Raw genomic sequence first — 22,177 nt, forward strand, 5'->3', positions numbered from 1 at the left:
ACCGTCTTACAGTGCACACAATTTCACCTTTCTCTTCACTACATGTTTCGGCACTAATGTGCCATCTTCAGGTGTCGATTCATTTACGTCAAACCGTTGCACTGTATGCCATCATGTCTCCTTTATAAAATGATTAAAATGTATATATGTCATGATAATAAAATTTATATATTAAAACTTTTCAAGATCATCTATATGTCGCACTTAAAATTCGCGTGTTATGTCGATCCTCTCGTATGGGAGTGCTCTTCCTATATTCTTGAAAAGTTTTAATATATAAACTTTATTATCATGATATATGTACATTTTAATCATTTTATAAAGGAGACATGATGGCATACAGTGCAATTGTTTGATGTAAATAAAACCACACCTGAAGATGGCAGATTAGTGCCGAAACATGTAGTGAGGAGAAAAGTGAAATTTGTGCACTGTAAGACGGTTGTTACAAATACACATCATGAACGTGAATCAGTGCAACAGGACGCTAAAATATAACGTAGTCAACAAGTATCAGATTTCTGTATGCGTTTAAAAGAAAGACGTGAACATTCTATTTCCCTCGCTTTTCAAAATATGTATGGAAAAGTGTACTCTAATTTCGAGTCCATAAAAATGTATCCTTAAAATCTCTTGTTTTATTTATTTAATTAAAGTAGGCTAATTTTATTTTTTGTGCCTATCCAATTAAGCATTACGCCGTGAAGGCGTATGGGGGAGTGGATGTATAGACTCATGTTTTCTTCACCTCAGCACTAGTTGGAAGTACGTAGTCAGCTTCACGTCCTGGCCGCTTTACCCTCGGGAAAAGAGCCTGAGGTACTCAATAAATAGGACTGGTGGGTCTGGACAACGTAGAGAATAGAAAATTCTAGACCCTACCGGGACTCGAAATTCAACTCCTCGGTCGTCCAGCCCTTAGCCAGTCGCTATACCGACTGCGCTATCCCGTTAATAATGAAAGTATGAAGATGTAAGATATTAGCATCCCTTTGAATCCTACAGAGTAAAGAGAGAAGTGGAAGATACTTGCATAATCTTCATACAACCCAGTTAATGATCTGTGTACTCACAAAGTAGATAGGGACTTTACGGGCACCTTCTATGTTCCAAATAAATTATTTAACGTTCTGGGTGTGTAAGCGACCTTGATGTTCATTTATTGCACAAACAAATTTGTTGTCTGGAAGCACATCACTTATCCTTGTATTTTGCCACAAGTACATTTCATGCGCGCTTGCACATGAGGCCAAGTAATCCACGTTACGCTGGCAGAAGTGAGTACTATAACAGGCCTTGGAGGCCCATAGGGATGTGAGACGTCGAGGCTCCCACATTTTCTCTAGTTAATTGACTCACAAATGGCGGTGGGACTGTCAGCCTTACGCACCGGCCACTCTTTACCCCCCAGGAATATTCCCGGTACTTATTTCTGCTAGAGGCTGACGCGACCCCAGGGCCATAGTTTTGCTGCTTAATTATCAAGGGGAATTTTCGGCTTAATATGCAAGAATAGTCACGTGGTTTAATTCAAGGACATGAATTTGCAGACACTGCATAGTCCACAGAGTTAATATGTGTCGTTGAAAATCAGGAAAAATAAAAAAAAAATACAAAAACAGTCGCATTCAAGGTTGCACAATGTATGGAGTTAAAAGTACATCGTCAAATAAATCAGGAAACGACGCAAAAATAACAACTTCGAAAAGACGTAGTTTCATTCTAACATGAGACATTTCCTCGTTACATTTATATGCAATGACGAGCCAACCGTCCAGCGAAAACAAGTTTTGCTGTAAATAATCTGTTTATTTACAATGAACTTGTTTGCACTGGATTGTTTGTCATTCCAAGACCGACGCAATATTCACTTCAGATGCGGACCCATTTCAGTTACCCCAGTCTTAACTTTGGATATGACTTAAATATGTTGATAATCACGGAATATTTACTCTAGGTCTGAAGACCGTTGTCCCGAAGGATGAAATTAATTCCCTTCAGATGTGACGTCTTACCTTTGACTGGAGTTTGCTCTGTGGTTTCCTGCTCTAATCTCCCCGGAGGAAGCTGAAGACCCAGCCCCAGCCTCGGTGGGGGCGGTGGTTGTAGAGGGAACATTCTATGTTCGCTGGGCCATGCAGCCGCCGCCTCCGCCGCCACCGCCGCCCCCATCAGGCGAAACTGTTCCTCATCAGACACGGATGCCGACCCCACAGACGATCGGGAAGTTCCCAGGACACTCTGTAGGTTGGGCACGTACTGCTCTGGCGTCCAGTCGAACGTGAAGGCCGTGTGAGAGGGTTGGTGCGACAGGCCACCCCCACTACTGCTGCTTCCTCCGCCGTTCAGACTCCCTGGTGTGCCCGTAGGTGTTGGCGGTGTCGTTGTCATATAGGGACTGAGATCTTGGTGTATGATATCGGGCACTTTCTGGACCGTCGTGTCAGACCATGGCGGACTCGGGTTCCACTGTTCCATGAACTCCGCTGGATCGACAACTGCGGCTTTTATAATTCTGGTTTTACTTAGAGGGTGCTGTAGCGCTGTCACCATAGATGACGTCACCAGCACTGTTCCTCCACCACCACCACCTCCTCCGCGATCAAGATCAACGATCACTTCCGTGGACGGAGAGGAACGTGGTGACGTAACGGCAGGTGTTTTCATTAAGTCTATCTTGTTCCTCGTCGCACTGTGACTGCTTATGGACTTCCTCTTCTGTGTGCTGATTGTGGGAGAGGTTCTCACTTCCTCGACAGGCAGCAGGTATCGGTCGTCGCCATGTGCCGGGTGAAGCGAATAGTCCACAGGTTCCGGTTCCGCCCGACGGCCGTACCGATACGAGGCAGGGGCGCCCTCAGGCTGCGCGACTGAAGACATCTGGTACCCGGGGCTATCAGAGTCGGCGGGGTGCTGTAGCTGATGGTGGTGGTGCTGTCCAGCGGCAGATCCGTTCAGGCCTTGGTGGTGACTGTGGGAATGGTGATGGGTGGGAACTACCCCTGAAGGTGCAGGAGACATCTGGTGGTGGTGATGGTGGAGGTAGCTAGAATGGTGACTGGGGTCGTGGTGCGGGTATGGTGACATGACTTGAGGGTGGGGTGGAGGTGGAGGAGGTGGCGGCGGGTGGGGGTGGTAGTATGCTGCGGCGGCTGCTGCTGCCATTCTGGAGGCGGTGTGCGCCTCGTACGCGAGCCCATACTGCAGCTTGCTCTGCACCATGTAGTAGTGGTACAGCCAACTGTTGGCACGCATCACACTCGCCTCCCGCTCACTGCAACACAGGCACATGTACTTTACTTTAATCTCTCATTCTCCTCCATAACACAGACCGCACATGTCCCCCACAAAACTGCTAGGCTCTGTCTTACACAGCTTCAGTCAGCTTCAGTCCGGCAAACCCGCCTTTGGAATCTTATCTGAAACGTCGGCTGTCACTGTACGACGCGTTATGTCGGCCTCGTACTGACGCAGGCCATAAGCTGAATTAGGCAACGCGTTGAAACTGACCACGCATTGAAGCAGGCCATACGTTGAATTAGGCAACGCGTTGAAGCTGACCACGCATTGAAGCAGGCCATACGCTGAATTAGGCAATGCGTTGAAGCTGACCACGCATTGAAGCGGGCCATACGATGAATTAGGCAACCAGTTGAAAAAGGCCATACGTTGAAGCAGGCATCGCATTAGCTGGCCACGCGTTGAAGGATCTACACATTGAAGCAGGAATCGCGATGAATTAGGCAATGTGTTGAACGAGGCCACGAATTGAAGCAGGCCATGCGTTGAAACAGGCACTGATCGCACCCATTTATATTCCATTTCACCGGGTACAGTTTTTCTTTCATCTCTTTCAATGCTAAATAAGATTTGCTGGTAATATCGCATTGTTAAATAACCCAATAACCAATCTGTCTGTAAAATGTTTTAGTAGTAGGAGCTAAAGTGATTTCTGGAAGAGAAGATCTATGCTAACTGTTACGATAAATAGAGGAACAAGTAACAGGATTGTTTATGAATAGTTGTAGCCATAGGCGTACTTACACAATCTCAAGCTGAAGTTTCAAAATTGAAAAGCAAGAGTGGAACAGTTCGATGAACATACGTGGGCAGAACTAGGAGCTACGGCTGAACCGCATAAAATAAAATTGATGTTTGACCAATGTCAAATTACGGCAGTGAAACACAGACAAAGAAATGTTTCAAGATAATTACACTTAACATTTTCCATACCATTGATATAAATATCTACGCCCAAATACAAATTAATATTCCTGTTTTTCCTAAGATTAACGAGCTTACAGATATACTTATCTTCGCTGGCTATGCTAAGCCTCAAGTTTTAAGGCTGTTCACATTTGTCCCCAATTTTCCTCCATTTACGTTCAAATATAATCCAGCACAAACAGATCACAGTGGCCGCGCAGTGTAAGGCATGAATTGGCTTCGCCCGCTCGAATACTGGCGTCATGAGTTCGAATCGGCATGGATATCTGTGTGTAGGTAGCGGACTTGTGACGGGCTTATCCCCCGTCCAAGAAGTCTCACCGATTAAGAAACTGAGAAAATGGCCAAACTCCAAAGAGCTGTAGAACCTCAAAGTATATGTGAAATTTCAAATTTTCCATATCGATGTATTGGTGACAATACCCTGAAGATAGAGGCAGCACGTTCCTCCAAATATCTGTTAATAAGTGCGAAACTATGCGGCTTAATAACAAAGAAAACCTTTACCTCAGAATGTTACGTCACACTTGACAGTAGCTGTTTCCCAAGCTGAAAATGCCACTGAAAGGAACCCGATTTGAGTCACGAGAAGACATCATGCAGAATGCGACAGCCCGGCTGATCACCATTCCAAAAGACACGCTCCAGAAGTGTTTCCGAAATGGCGGAAGCGCTGGGAGAAGTGTGTGCATTACCAAGGAGACTACTTTGAAGGGAATTAGGGTTTTGTACCTCCAAACCAATAAATGTATTTCTGCCGACCAAAGGTTCGATAGTTTCTGAACACACTACGTATATACCCAAGCCTCAAAACTTCTTTCATACTGCAGAAACGAATTATTCGTGGTTGCTGCAAATGAATTCCTTTTCAATAAAGATAAGGGTATAAATATTACGGAATAAGCAGATATTCTCTATTTATATGAGATAATTAAATATAAATGCAACGAATGGCACAAACCATTTGCCTTCGAAATTCCATCCCAAATGGAGAAACCCCATTGGAGATTAAGAAAAAGGTAAAAAAAGAAATTCTGGAGCCCGAATACGGCCACTGCTGTAGATGATGAATACTTTAACCTGTTTAGACTTAATTGGTTAAGGAATAGACACTGTATATTGTGGTGACATTAAGATTTGCTGTCAAGTGGATACAGCTTGCATCTCGATACACGTTTCTACGTTAATGAAGTTTAGAGCAACATCCAAGTAGGTACGCCCATATCGAGAATTATTAAAGATTTTCAGCGTTTCAATGTTATTAAATTAGGGACATTAATAACGGCACGTATCAATTTATAAGATATTCTTATAAGAAAAAAGAAAAAGTCTAAAATTTACAAGTGACAAATGGCCAGTTCCTTTTTCTAAGTCATTTACTTAACTGAGTTTTCAGTACAGATAGTGCAGTCCTTTCTACCACTCGTTTAGGCGACTCACCAAACACAATTATAAACCGTATGAACAACCGTATCCACATTACCGTGGAGGAGGCGTGTCATATGTGATGTATAGAGGAAAAAAAAACTGTATAAAAGTTTTCTGAACCGTAGGGTCTGTTTATTGCGATGCGGGATTGCGTTCTTCCAAGTCACTCATTACTGCTACAGTTTCATCATCACTCTCTCATAGTTGGAACGTGATTCGATACTATCAAGCCGATCTGCCTGCCTGTCTGCTGCAATGTGGGCTGTATTTGCGTTCCATGTACGAGCATTTCCACTTCTTCACAATAGCGAGCATCTCATCTGGGTTACATTCATGTACTACACTGGATTCGAACTCGCAAACCTTGTGTTAACTCGGTCTTATATGGCCTGGCTACACAGATCGGCGTCTACTTTTTTTTTTCCTTCGCACTACAGCCCCAGTGGGCCTAGGCCTACCTCCATGAACTTCTCCGTTCACTTCGGTTTTTCTAGATCTTACACATTCGGTAGGACTCCTTGGGCGGGTGATCAGCTCATCGCAAGGCCTCTACCTGTACACAAACACAGAAAAACGCACACACACAAACTAAACATCCATGCCCTGAGTGGGATTCGAACCCACGATCTCGGCTTCCGAGCGAGCGAAGACAGTACATGTCTTAGACCGCTCGGCTACCGTGACCGGCAGTGTATAAGAATAATATATAAGAATTCAGTTCGTACCTCACAGGAAACAGATCCGAACCCACGATCCCGGCTTCCGAGCGAGCGAAGACGGTACATGCCTTAGACCGCTCGGCTACCGTGACCGGCGACCGGCGTCTACTACACATGCATAACTCAATAACTCCCTTCAGGGTACAGAAACCTTTACGGAAAGCCAGCAGTCTTGTAACGAGATATTCCTCGCCCTTTATGAAACCCTAAGATTACTACGCATGTATTCACATCAGCCCAACATTTGCCCCTATCTTGAACCACATTAATCCAATCAGCATGCTCATATCCTATTTTTTAAGACCCAGCTTTACAGCCGTTACTATACAACGACCGCGATATAAGCAAATATACCAGAGCCCTTTCTAGGCAACGACATGTTCTTGATAGTATTGCTCTGATAATATTTGAAGTGCGAAAGTGGTGAAACCCTTTATTGTGTCAGTTTCCAAAATCAGCATCCCTCACAATCTCTACGGTGCATAATTATAAATATATATAATCCCAAAATAAACATTAATATCGATAAATATAGCGTAGAAGGTGAAGTAAAATATACAATGATATAGGTGATAAAAATTGATGTGTTTTCAAAACTCTGATAGATACAAACATGAAAAATTTTAAAACAGCAAGGAAATTCATAACGTTTCTCTATAGATGTTCGATAAGTGCTCCATTAGTTGCCTTGCAAACGTGAAAGCGACCTTCGAATTCTTCCCATATACTCTGCAACTGCTACTCATCGACGTTGACTACGCCAAGTGACATTCCCTCTCGAAGGGACTCTAGCATCGGAGGTTGGTGTACCTGGTATTTCACACATCCCCATGATTAGAATTCCGGGAATCTAAGGGTCTAAGGAATTATTCCTGTTCGTCCTATCTAAGCCTTTTGCATCTGAAACGCCATTTTCTATTGACAGCGATCGGAGCGCCACTCGCAGGTGATATGCTATAATCAACGAAAAGTTAACGAGTTCCCTTGTAGGCTTCAAACTGCTTCATGTTTGTATCCGTAACCGTTTCGAAAATACACCAACTTCTTGTCACCTAAATAGGCCACGCCGTAGCTCAAGTGGTTAGTCGCTGGCTTCCCATCCCAGGTCTGGTCAAGTGGGATTTGTGGTGGACAAAGTGGCGCTGGGGCAGGTTTTCTCCGAGTACTTCGGTTTCCCCTGCCAATCTTCATTCCACCAATTGCTCCACAATCACCCTCACCTATCATCTGGGGCTGGTACAATAGGCCAGAAGTGGCCGCAGTATAAGGGACTTCGACCCACCCCACTAGCAATAAAAAATCACCCAAATCATTTAAAAGACCCCGTATGCTAACAAACAGACAAGATCAACGTTTGTGTCTGCGTGGAAGCGAGGTGGGCCAGTGCGACTCTGAGAGAAGACAGAGGCTGGACTGCGCATGAACTGTTTCAATACTGGCGTCCACGTACGGATCCGGTAACACATAAATAACAGTGTTTGCAGTATACAATGGAGGTGGGACTTGGCCTCACGGGAATTAAGATGCCAATTAGCAGGCCAAGTATCTACTGCCAACTAAACTGGATTACATATTTATGATCTCAAGCATTCTCTTGAGATTCTACTGAGCTCCATCCTCTCCCCATAGCTTATATTTTCCGTGGCTCTCAGACCACCCTGAGACGTACAGCCCCGAACTCAAGCAAATAAATGAATCATAATAATCTAAGGTTAAAAGTGGCTTATGTGAATGTTATCGCCTGTGATAGGGTGTTCTATGATGCTGCATCAACTTGTAACAGTACAAAAAAAACCCTGAACTTTGAATTGTAGATTTTCGTCAGTCGGTTGAGGGAAAAATGCGAGGAAAAGACAGAAGAAATCATGAAAATCTACAAAGATTATACACGCTACTAAAGTCTCTGAAAATTAATCCATATGAGCAGGAAGTTATTTTTAATTTCGAAACCTATAAAAGAACTCTTCCTTTTGACATCAACTGGATCCAATTTACATTGCCAGGGACTATTTCTTTTACATTCCTTTTAATTAATATCAACTTGCTACTTATAGTCTTATCTCCGAAAGAAAACTTTTATATTAACTCTATTTTAAACATTCGTGCTGCGTGTAAAGTTCATCTTAAAATAAATCCTTCTCTACTGGGTTCTTTAGAAAACAATATCTTATTATGTTTGTATTTTACGAAGTAAGTTTATAGAAATTTACAAACTTGTACTATGCGAATATCTAGACATGGCAGCAGGGCTTTCTCTAAATGTTACGCACACAAATAATATCCAAGGCAGACAAGGCCAGTCTGAAGTCGACGTGTCATGTTATCATCAAAACGATTATTTACATAACAACATTGGTGAATAGTATAACAGAAGATACCCCCTTTTTCGTTCCTTTATTAAACCCTCACTTAATCTCACTTAAGATTAAATATTTTCCGCATTAGTTTCCTCTCAACTGGTCTAACTTATGTTTCTTCCTCTTAATAATAATAATAATAATATTCTTTATTCTTTAAGTGCCTAGTCAACAGCTGCCTATCACAGTGGCCGCGCGGTCTAAGGCATGAACTGTCTTCGCTCGCTCGAACACTGGGATCATGGGTTCAAATCCCATTCAAGGCATGGACGTTTGTATGTGCGTTTATTCCGTGTTTGTGTTGTCCTGTGTTTACGTAGCGGCCTTGCGACAGGCTGATCACTCGTCCAAGGAGTCCTACCTTCTCTGGAAACGAAACTGAAGAAGAGGCCAGGACCCAACAACCATTGATGAATGAGTGAATGAAAGTGAACAGAAACGAGACAAATTACAGAGATAGTGCAGTGTAGATACTGGTAATTACATTAAGGACAAACACAACATAAAGAAAAAAGACAAATTACAGGCAAGCACTGGAGAAAGAAAACACGATACTAATAATAGTAATGGCACTAATGGGCTAACAGTTCTTGAGCCTCAAAATAAAAATGTGAGCTGCAATGTCATGAAGAACAACTTCAGTACTCTGTGTTTCGAAAACGGACGGTGGAGTTACGATCCTGAATCAACTAGCAAAGTTCCCTTCGGTTGTTGTGTTCTCGTTTCTTCCTTAACCTCAATCAGCAAGACAATGCAATCATTAAAATGACTGGCCTGAGGACATGATTTCTGACATGACCAGAATTGTTTATTTCTTCCACCGACAGGGGAGCGGTTGTTTCTTATTTTCACCGTGTCCAGACGCTTTTGAATCTTACCCCGCATCCTTCCCTGAGGGTATTGGGGATTCATTCCTGACGTATAACTGCAGGAGTGTGTAGCTCGTCTCAGTCTAGACCGAGGTCAAGAAGTTGTGGAGGTTTACCTCCACCCCTACCCCCAGGTCTTCATGGCATAATTCCGAGATTCAGAAAGAACTAATTATATGTTTTCCAACATCACGTTTCGTGGTGAATTAAATCTGTCAGAGTTTAAAACGATTTAATTCAGTCGTTTTATGACACTGCAACAATAACAGCTCAGTCAAATACGTGACGGTGGACTGAAAGAGTCGAATTCGGATCCTGACAATGAGTGGTATTTTTTTGCTTCAGCATCTTATGATGTGCCAAATATTTCATCACACTGTTAAAATCCATACTTTACTTTTTAATAAAAACTTTCAAGGAGGGGAGATGAAAATTCACTTTAATTTATTATTGAATTTATAAATGAATGTAAGTCTTTTAAATATAAATATAAGTTCGAGAATGCAATATGTAAAGTCGTGTAGGAGACGTGGAGATAAAACTCCACGACCTCTCGATCTCCGTATTAGATAAAAGTGGGTGGCGTGCTTCGCCTCCGAGACGAGAACGAATGTAACAGAAAAAAAGGTTTTCTCTATCGGGGATCGAATTCCGACTAAATCCGTCATTCGGGCTCATATTAAGGCCTACAATAAAAAAACTCCGTAATTTTAGTCCACAAGCGAACTATACCGACCGAGTGACCGCCGCTTGTCGGCGAAGTTAGTGCCAGCTTTAGCGGATAGAGCGCGTTGCGTCGTCAGCGCAGCGAATCTCCTATAGTACGATATAAATTTTTTAAAAACAGAAGTTTCCAGCCTCAGTCGTTTTCTTAGAGCATTTTCATTATTTTTAAGAGTTGTTATGTTTCCGTTAATTAGCAAGCATTCACATGCTTCTCAGGGATGATTGCATGCATCTAATATTGGATCTGCTACTCAGGGATGTATCATTCTTGCTTGCAGGGGAAACAATAAATTCCTTGTCTATTTTCCCAAACTAATTATTGTTAAGGCTGTGTGTGAGTCATGATACAACAAGTGGAGGCTGGACGTAAATCAGAGGGCACGAAAGGAACAGTCTTTTTTGTTTTATGTTCTTTTCGTTGAAACAAAAATGTTTCTCATTTTAAGAGGGAGGTAAGAGGTAAATCCGTGGAGCTGACTCGATCCCTCCTACTGTCAAATAATTACAGTGTCTAGGTCAGTCATCCTTAACCTAAAAATAAATTGTAAAAATGGTATTACAGGGAAGACGGCCCGTGTTTGCGTTCGGCGTAATGTTTTGCGGTCGCATTTCACACTTGGCTTGGCAGCAGACGCGTTTCTCACTGCAGCACAGGCCTAAGTACATCCAAAAGAGTGTGCCAGACAGACAAGCTTGAACGTGGCAATCACATAAAGGGCAGAATAGCTAACGTAAAAAAGGTAAAGCTATCGCTGTAACAGACCGCGGAGGCCAATAGGATTGTGACGTCGAGGCTCCCACATTTTCTAGACAAGGAAGATTCCTAGCACTCCTTTCTGTTAGAGGCTGAGTCGACCCCAGGGCCATAGTGCGGCTGGAAGGATTACGTCAGTTGAGAAATCCAGTGACCTCATGGGGAATCGAACTCGCGACACTCCAATCGGCTCACCTGCCCTTTATGTTAGGGATTTTATACAGAGGGTTATTTTACGACGACCATTCTTTGGGTTCCATGACAGCGAATTCCTTAGCAAGGGCAACACATTTCAACGAGTCCATACTGATCTTGGCACCCATAATCCAAGCGGTCTCCAACAACACTCGCACTTGGTTCCTTATTCCACTCTTGTGCATTCGTAATTCCAGAAGCTATCTTGTAACCAGACCGACAATATAAACTGTTTAAAATAATAAAAAAGTAAAGTTTTTACGTTAATGTCGTATTCGTAATGCAGCGGCAGAGACAAGATTAAAGTTATTTTGCGTAAATTAAAAAAAAAACTATACACACCATTTATTTCAAGTAATGCATCTCGACTTCTTGAGGGGGTAATTACTCGGTGCGCGGAGAATATTAGTTTGAGGAAACGTTTCGCAGATGAAGGACGCGTGGTAGGTGGGTCGCATATAAATTACTTCCAGAAACATTCTTTGTCGTCTTGGATTATTTAATGACGACTTTCCAAATCCATAGATTTCATAGCTTTGCATAATTATATGATTATTAACGACGAATCACAAAGGTAGTGAAAGTGGTCGTGACCTATATAAATCACTGAACCAATATTTACCTGGACGGACTGAGGAAAACAACGGGAAATCCAATTAGAATATTCGGTATCCCAGACTAGATTTGACGATGGGAACTTTTGAATAAGTTTTAAAAGCATCTTCATGACATTAAATTCTAATTTTTCAGTCTGCTTCACTTTTCCAAACGTGTCTAGTGAATTGTTAAAAGCTGGGCCAGTGCATGAAGTCCAAGAGAACAGTCATAAATAAGAGGCAGTTAAGAAATCGGTACAACAAGAGAGAAACGAGCATAACAATACAGTTTAAGCATTTTGCAGCCATTAGGACAATGATTGGTGGTTAGCTTTTGTAAACAGAGCTCAACCTTACATAATCGCTTTTTACAAATGTCTGCCCCTTTTGAATCAGGTTTTCTGCTTGCCGCACCCGACATCGGGGCCATGTCGTGAAGGTTGTACAACTAAATTTGCTAATAATTTTTGTTATTACAAAAAGGAATAATGTTAGGCAAAGAGTTATTACGAATTGTGTTACTCAACAATGACGACGACAACAAAAGCAAATTAGATCTGCTGATATATTTTCATTAAATGTTTGCATAAAATCGTAGGATATTTCTTAGGTGTCTTTATATCCCCTGTCTTAAACAATACCAAAACTGTGGTAGAGAATGCAATCAAAGTGTGGGNCTCCTTGGACGGGGGATCAGCCCGTCGCAAGGCCGCTACCTACACAAAAACAACACAAACACAGAATAAACGCGCACAACACAAACATCCATGCCTCTAGTGGGATTCGACACCACGATCCCAGTGTTCGAGCGGGCGAAGACGGTTCGTGCATTAGACCGCGCGGCCACCGTGATCGGCGATCTACAACTGGGCACATATTATTTTAGTATTATTGTCTTACAATATTAGCCTGTTAATTTATGCCTGTAATTCGATCTGATTTCAAACTCTGTTCCTTGTTGTGCGTGATGGTCTACTAACGGCATTTTCACATGATGAGTTCCTTTAGAACATCAATAAGCCTGGACATAGACTCTGCAGAATACTAAGTTTAGTCATACTGGTCCGCAACGGAATAAAACTAACTGTTCATTTTATGTATTTAGAATAACACAAAATTATGATTTTTATATCAGTCATAATACAAGTGGATGAACAATGTGATATGACGCCTAGAAATCCGACTTTCGGACTCACAGAAATATCTGTGCTTTCGTTTGAAGATGAGAGGCGTCAGTGTCAAGGAAATCCCACTTCTGACACCAGATCCAAAAGCCAACAAGCGGGAGTGTGCCCATAGAGCTCTCTAGAAGGCCATGTGGGGCGGAACATACCGCCTTAAAAAGGAAGTCTATCCAATTTTAATAATATTTCACTAATTTATTTCCAATTACCATGCAAATAATCAATTAAACAGCTCAATTCGTTGGGAGGAATGTCATTTCGGTATAAAACTGTACTTTCACTACATTTTAGACGGAATAGCAATGAAAGTATTATGAAAGGGCAGCTATTGGCTTACCTAAGGACCTGGTTTGTGCAGACGATGACAGGCTGCTGACTATTCTCCATGTTATCCTTAACCTGCAGGACACAATGGACCCACAACCAGTCGCCAGACCGCCGCTGAAGGCGTAGGAGCAAGATGCATGAGCGGTCCTGTTCGGATTGTGCAACTGAAACACAAGAGAATCCGCCTTCAGAATACGAACTAAAGCCAATTTCTATAAGACTTTATCATCACGACGGCAGCCAAAGTAATTTCTGTGAAAACTTTATATTGATTTTTTTTTTCTGTGAGATTCCATATTCGTGGTAAGCCGTAAGGCGTACGCTTCTGCGCATGTCTCGAGGGTGACATGAACGTTAAGAAGCTAAATGCGTATAGGGCAGAAGAATGTTTTAGGCAGAAGTAGCAGATAAAAATGAAACCTATTTAAGCGCAACAAAATAGTTCCGCAAGTATTAGGGAGGTAATTAAGCAAATGCATCATATCATTACAGTAAACTCTCGCTAATCCAATTACAGTTATTCCGAATGTCGGAAAATCCAGTTAGAACTGTGAAAAATGAAAACAAAAATATGTCCGTAGTTAGGCACATGCTTTAAAACACACATGGGACTTAGAAGCAAGAGGGATTAGAGCAATAGCCGCCTTCGTACTCTGTTGAGGGCAGCTGGGAAGACTGAAACCAAGCAAAAAATTACCCAAGATTGGCTTGAGCTGGCTGAAGGAGACCCTGGATATCAACTTTTTGTCTCTATGTAGCTTTTAAATAAAGGCTCTAGAGTGATATTTATTTTCAACAGCACTGCCTATATTATTAAAATTTCCATTTATGTATTTATTTATTTGTTGTCTTTAAGGGCTATCTTCGTTTCATTAATCCGGATGATCCCTCACCCCAATTAATCCTGATCATCGAGCGTTTACTGTGATCAAGATCTGGCGGGCTGACATAGCCTTTTTGTCGTATTTCATGAAAATCGTCACAAAAGAAGTGGTACACTTTACACAGGCGAACTGCCGCAATTGTTACGCGATGTGCTCGCATTGTAGCCTGCTTAATCCATACAGCGTCACCGTTGACGTTTTATAGAAACACGAACTTAATTCAGTTCCATCGGAGCCTTCGGGTTATGTTCTCGTGTGTATAACAATATTTATTTATTTGATATTTCTCGTGTTTATGCATAGTTAACATTTCAAAACCTGAACTCTTTACTCAGTAACCTCAGCCCACTTCTGTTACATTATCATATCGACTCCTTTCCTATCATAATTTATGTATCCCATTTTACTGTTATTTTATATCCATTGTTTCCATTACGCTGTATATTTATTACACTCTCCTGCAATGCGAATAGCAATGCTCTTCTATGCACTGAATTAAGTTGTATATTTGAATTGTGTATAGTGCCATTATTGCAATATATTACATTGTTTTGTATCGCACAGCAATATTATTTGAATTGTATTGTAAAAATTTCTCGCATTATTGTTGTTCCATGACATCACTCCGCCCTCCTACTGGACACAAACATCTAGTTACTGGATATGACTTCCCACACATCCACTTGTGAAACAAGGCAAGATGTTCTCTTTTTATAATTTAATTCCAGTCCCCACTTAGCAGCATGGCACAGACAACTCCTCAATCTTGGGCTACAATAACTTTCAAATAAATATTTTAAAATCAACGTATTTTTATAGAAAGAAAGATACAGGTGACAAAGCGATTGGAATCCGTTCTAAAAAACGTAATGAAAAAAGTTTCGATATAACCAAAAATGAATTATCCAGACAAATTTTTATTGCTAGTGGGGTGGGACTAAGTCCCGTGTACAGCGGCCACTTCTGGCCTATTGTACCAGCACCAGATGATAGGTGAGGGTGATTGTGGAGCAATTGGTGGAATGAAGATTGGCAAGGGAAACCGAAGTACTCGGAGAAAACCTGCCCCAGCGCCACTTTGTACACCACAAATCCCACTTGACCAGACCCTGGGATCGAACCCGGGCCGCCGCGGTGGGAAGCCAGCGACTAACCGCTTGAGCTATGGCGCGGCCCTAGTATCCAGACAATAAAATTCTTTATTGGGATCCGTCGTAACAACAACGAAACGGTATAGGTCAACATCACCTTAGCTACATGTTTCGGCTCTTAAAGCCATCATCAGGCAAATACATGGTTACTGCACTCACATACTATTGAACTGCATTTCAGTGTGATGATACACTGGAACCGAATACTTGACAACTATGTTACACTACAATAATTCATTCATTCATCAGTAATCTGTCAGAAGACAGGTTCACAGTCACTTCCAAAACAGTTTCTCCACTTGTCTCCAATTGTCTCCAGAGGAAACATCTCGCATACATGGTATCTCTGTTTTTGGAAAGAGACTATCCAGGAAAAGTGATAATGTGGTAGTTTTTCCATTTGCTTTCCACATCGCAGTACAACAGCCGTTCAAACCACTCTGGTCACGCTTGTTGCTATACGAACTTGAACCATCACGAGCACCATTTGCTCTGTGCTTCAAGTATAAAAATACAATAAAATTATTATAAGACGAAAGTTATACAATAAAATATGGTTAAAAATTATTCATGTAACGCTTCATATTATGAAGTCAGTTGTTGCAATCTTGTTATATTCCAGCGGACATATAGCGGTATATTCATGACTTGTACACGTATAGTTAACTGCTTGGAGGCCCGTGTTATTGGTGTAGTATTTTTGGTATTTACTGTTTAACCGGTGCCTCATTTTACATTGTATTTTGTCCGCTCTGGTTGGAATACAGATTGCTCCCAATAAATAATTTCATATAATAAACACAACTGGATGCACCCAATTAAGATGAAAAATATGCAGACAAATTTTGCTACAGACTGGAAATAATAAACTTCGTCGAAATCCGTCCAATGGATGTGAAGGTGAAACATATGAAGAAGCAGACAGATGTGACCTACCTGTTAAGTTTTTTTTCTATGTATTTCATACAAGAAATAATAAATATGAGAAGTTTCTAGGGAAGTAATTAAGAAAACGAAATAAGTACTTACTGAGGCGATGTTTGCCCTGAGCCTCTCGCATGCAGTCCCAATGCAGCAGATGGTACCATGACGCCCCCTGAAGCTCGGTTCTGGGGTACCCCAAGTGGAATTCTCCGCTGAAAGCAAATAAATTTCAAAACATTTTTATAAGTGAGTCCAAACAATCTTCATATACATTGAAGATGAAGTGCATTAGGAAAATTGTTTGGTTTACAGAGTGTTTTGAGCNAGGAAAAAAATGCAGAGACCTGCTTCTCCAGGGTGGGGGTTGGACGCAAGACAAATGAGCTTGCTCTGTAAAAGAAAATAAATTGTTGCGAAATCCATAAAAGAGAAAAGAGGATAAAATGTAGCAGAATCTTATAAGAAAAGCCATGGCTAAAAAGCGCTGTTGTGCCGACGACGATGATGATGATTATTAAGAAGAAGCTAAACTGCCGTAAAAATCATTGGAGGTTACAATTATAATTTCTTGTGAATTTATGATAATTTTCTGCCACTTTAAGTCTTATATTATATATGTGGCCATTCACAAATCCTGGCAACCACGACTTTCATACTGCTGGAAAGGTTCTAGTATCGGGATACTTCAAACACTATAGCTGAAGCGGTTAGCCGCTGGATTCTCACCGCGGCGGCCGGGGTTCGATCCCGGGTCTGGTCAAGTGGGATTTGTGGCGGACAAAGTGGCGCTGGGGCAGGTTTTCTCCGAGTACTTCGGTTTCCCCTGCCAATCTTCATTCCACCAATTGCTCCACAATCAGCCTCACCTCTCATCTGGGGCTAGTACAATAGGCCAGAAGTGGCCGCAGTACAAGGGACTTAGTCCCACCCCACTAGCAATAAAAAAAACCTTAGACGAAATCATACAGAGAAGATTATTCGCTTCTATTTAGAACAATGATAACACTTCAGTCGAATTCAGTTTAATCATCGAAGCGCTTGACAACAGCTGAAACCCATGATGATTAAATCTGTTCATTCCTTACTTATTTTCGCGCTATGTTAGCAATCCAAAGGCAAATTAAAAAGTGAGTATAGCAGCAGCAAAGACAATAACAATCGCAGTACTACTACTACTACTGCCACTGCTATTGCTACTACTACCACAACTGCTGCTGCCATTGCTGCTGCTGCTGCTACTACTACTACTACTACTACTACTATTAATAATAATAATAATAATAATAATAATAATAATAATAATAGTTCAATTCTTTCCTATATTTACGTACTTACCCAACAGCCACAAAGCCAATTATAAAGTAAGCACGAGTAAAAGAAAGAAACAAAACGAACATAAGCACAAACAAAAGACAGAGCAACTTGTACCGCCTATTTATTTGTTTTCAGTTCAATAAATAATCACAGAGAGACCTACTGGAAGATTCGTGATGTCATACGGAACTTATGTTTGGTGCTGAACACTGTAGCACGCTCGTATTTGATATACACGACGTTTCGGGATTTACATCACCAGTTTTCGAGCGATTGGCTAGCATTAAAAGACATTTGGTAAGTAGCTGGCGTACTAGTCTAATATTCAAGAGTTCCTGGTTCCATTCCAACCGTCATTATTAATGTGGAAATGAAAATACTAAATTGATCGATATATACTAAGAGCTGAACACTGGAAGACGGAAATAAAGTTAGTTCCCGAAACATCGTGTCCGACAAACGTACGCTCCATATGAAACCATCAATGATTTGCCGTATCACAGGCTAGGGATAATGTACTACAAAATATTTGTAAAGTGAATCGACCACTATCAGCTTTAGAGGAACATCACCATATCAGTTTCGCAAATAATTATTACGTACTCTATTGAAATCTGAACGCTTTCAGAAAGGCTCATGTGGTCGTGTCGGCGAGTATTCATATCTCGAACTGTGTGTTCATGCCCTCACGCCGTTTGAACAGTGCTCGGTTCAATGGGCAGATCCATCGCTAAATTAGGAAAACTCGTGCATAACCCCATTCCGCTCAACAGTTCACGGCGCGCCATTACACGAAAAGTGAAAATATCCGTATACTATTACATGATAAGGAACCGCCATTATGGATAGTCCGTAATCAAAATGTTATTTCTTAAATAGGATCTTCCAAGCATTCGCTTGCTAAGACCCACTTAGATGAAGTTGCATGTTTCTTTAGGCTGCTCTTAGCTATCGGGAATAAAATCACACGACAAGGAAGTCTTTATGTAAGTCAGTAAAGCTCACAGTACTATTTCAAACAGGGGCTGTTCAACGCATTTCCTTTCATTTAAAACGAATCTTAAACAAAATAGGGCGCTAGTGTGTGGAATAAATTTCCTCCATAAAAGACGAGAATTTCTTGATTACCTCCGCAACTGTCATCTTCTTAAGAAGGACTATTTTACATGAAGGTAGTTAATTACAGAAGTAGTAGAACGACACAAAGGGAACTATCATGTTTCTAAATTTTCTTTGAGTAAAAGACGTAGGTATCCATGTAACAGGAGGCTCATAGAGTTGTGAGCTGTCGAAGCTCCCGCATTTACTAGACATTCGGCTTACAGATGGCAATGAGGTTGTCAGCCTACGCGCCGGCTGCCCTTTACCCCTCAGGAAGATTCCTGATACTTATTTCTGTTAGATTCAGGGTCAACTCCAGGGCCATAGTGCGGCTGGAAGGATTAGGTGAAATGAAAAATCCAATAACCTCATCGAGAATTGAACCCGCGACCTTCCGGCTTGTAGCATAGTGCCCCAACCAACTACGCTACCGCATGCAACTTACTTCCTTGTGTACATGGTTATCTGGAAGTATATGTTGTGACTGTATTCACGATCGATCACATATTTCGAACCTGTCTGCTTGTAAATATTATTTAACGATTTCTGCTACAAGATTTTACGTTTCAGTCACTAACTTGGTAAGAGGACCCAGTTTATTCATATTATTAAATATATTCTCAAAAGTTTCCAAGCCTTTCTTTCGAGTGCAGTACAGCTGAATTACAGGCACTGATGATAGATGACACACCTTGCAGGAGTGCAAGTGATTTGACAACCTCGCCAAAAGAATAAGCAAGAACTTCAAGACTGAGTAAGAAACTTCTTGTATATATATATGTCATTAACGGTTTATTTCAGAGCGGGATTTCGTAAGATTTGAGATGATACAGTGAGTTCTCCACGCAACAGTTCCTTATGGGTTGGCCGACTTGAACGGAGGAGCGTCCAACTCTTTCGTCAGACGCGCTTTCGCGAAAAATGTCAACGCCATCAGTACGTTGTTGTACTTTCTTATTAAATTATTGAGAAATATCGGTCGAAAACACGAAGGTATATTTTACAGCAGTAGTGACTTCGGCAGCGGGAGGCCATGACGTATGGGATACATTCTCATGACACCTTAATTTTAGGGCTGCTGGTTTGTGGACAAATTAACACCAAAAGCTTAAATTAACATTCAACGAGATGTCGTGATAACTACACTGGCATTTAGCTAGAGGGACTTCGGAAACCCACGAAGAGTCTCAGTCAGTACAGCAAGTACCCCGGCCTAAATTCAAACCGGGAGCCTTCTGTTACTTAAACTTATATCAACCGACCCAGTATAAACAACAGAAGCCTAAATCAGGCAACAGACGAGGAGGAGATACATGCAGAGAGCATGCGCATGAAAAACGGAAGTATTAGGGCATACGGAAAACAACTTTACGAAAAAGATACTTTACACTGAAGACATTCTATATCTATTTTTTTCAGAAAATGGCGGAGAAGATGGGAAGACCAAGGCGTAGATGGGTGGAAAATATTAGAATGGATCTTAGAGAGATAGTATGGGATAGTATAGATTGGATAGATCTGGCTCAGGATAGGGACCAGTGGAGGGCTCTTGTGAACACGGTACTGAACCTTCGGGTTCCATAAAATGCTGGGAAATTCTTGAGTAGCTGCAGAATTGGCGGCTCCTCCAGAAGGGCTCAGCTCCATGAGTAAGTAGGTAAGTATGGCGGAGAAGATGGACTCATTATGGATAAAAATGGACGCTGACACCGGCTTCCAATTTTCTGTTAACTTTCATATGGAGGGAAATGACGTTAGCAAAGCCTGCCCTCTACGAAATGCGGAAACTGAAGTACCTCATCCAAATTAAAGACAAGATATCACACACTAACCCAAACGAACCAAACCATGCAACCTAATCTAACATAACATAACATAACCTCTCCGAATGCTTGCCTAACCCTAGATGGATGAACTCAAAATATAGAAACAGATAAATAGATTGTGAGGGAATGGAACTGCTTTAAATGTCTCAGAATACGGTCCAATGGCATTCTCTTGTAATACTGTAACAAATGTTCGGTTCCCATAAAAGATACGGATTTTATTTGTAACCTTTCTTGCCATACGGAGTCAATTTATTATCTATATGAAAAATGGGTATTATATTTCTAAGAAGAGTAATTCAAATTCCGGTAACATGAATATATGAATAATCCTTGCAAAATGGACAGTGGAATCTCTGTTCATGTTGTATGCAAATGTAGCCGAACGGTACAAATCTCCGAACATGACCATTGTCTGGCACTTGAGGAGTGGCCTGTCTATGGCATCTGCAAGATTGAGGACTGACACTGAATGCCAAGAGCAATACAATCGTTGGAGAGATGTAAAAGTGGGGAGAGGAGAATGAGTCATGTTGAGAGAGGGCTGTGGTATTTCCCTGTGCGTACTAGATACAAGTCTGCTCATACAAACACAGGTTACATGTTAATGTAATGGACTTTTAACACATACCATGCAATGATATGGCGACTACAAACATGTTGCCGGGCAGTGTCAGCCTTGTGTAACCGTCCTGCACACATTACGATCGATTGTTGAAATGAGTATCGATTAGTTAGATCAATCCAGCTCATACGATCGTGTTATTGTTACTTATCTGGTCATTATGCAACTCTCTGCAGCAGTTGCTATGACAATAACAACAATAATAACGAAAGGATTTCAATGAAGATTATAATTAAATAAATTAACGTGAAAGTTCCAAGCAGCCATATTTTAAATATACGAATCTCAGCGAAGTCTCAGAGTAAGACCTTCTGTTGACGGCTGAAGAAATCAAACATTCGGAAAAGGAAACCATTTACAAATTCCCACCTCCTTTTTATTTCTGGCTTGTTTAACGATGCTGCTAGTATCACATACTATATTGCTATTACTACTACTAAGACGATTAGTGGACGATAAATGGGTGGGACATGGAAGTAACTCGTAGACCTACCCCGGTATTTGCCTGAAGGATCGAAGAAAACTGATAAAAATGTCAGTCAGAACATTATGTGTCCTGGAACAGATTCGAAATGAGCACCTCTATAGAAAGGGTTGCATCTTCAGACATCTTGCTCTGTTCCGAGCTGTTATAATATCTGAATTAGTCATGAAAACACATCAGAAAACCGAGAATGAACACAGTTACATATCACATGTCAGCAAGGAGCTTAACAATGAAATTATCAATCAATTTAAAAACGTTACATCAAGATAAGTGTGCAGAATCACAATGCTACAACTCTCCTTTCTTGCGATAAGTGTAAAATGGTTTCCCTACAAGTAAGTACCATAAAACATTTCCCGCACTCTGATCCTTAATTTAGCAAGGCATTTACCTGTTGTAGGAAACTGTAATGAGACTGAGATAAACATCCCCCCTCTTCCCCGCTCTGTTTGGAAAAAGAACCACGATGCATTCCAATGCTAA

At 41.4% G+C, this 22,177-nt stretch overlaps 1 protein-coding gene across 2 annotated transcripts in view; it reads right to left on the reverse strand.

The window, feature by feature from the left end:
• Positions 1-22,177, reverse strand: part of LOC111865566 — a 566,968-nt gene that overhangs the window by 10,817 nt on the left and 533,974 nt on the right. For both annotated transcript variants that reach the window (XM_023853714.2, XM_033751867.1), the window contains exons 7-9: positions 16,447-16,553; positions 13,393-13,546; positions 2,016-3,274 (exon numbers count right to left, since the gene is read on the reverse strand). In XM_023853714.2, the coding sequence (XP_023709482.1) occupies positions 2,016-3,274; positions 13,393-13,546; positions 16,447-16,553 (1,520 nt within the window). The remainder of the gene's footprint in view (positions 1-2,015; positions 3,275-13,392; positions 13,547-16,446; positions 16,554-22,177) is intronic.

The sequence above is a fragment of the Cryptotermes secundus genome, unplaced genomic scaffold, assembly GCF_002891405.2.
Source record: "Cryptotermes secundus unplaced genomic scaffold, Csec_1.0 scaffold836, whole genome shotgun sequence".
Lineage (NCBI taxonomy): Eukaryota > Metazoa > Arthropoda > Insecta > Blattodea > Kalotermitidae > Cryptotermes > Cryptotermes secundus.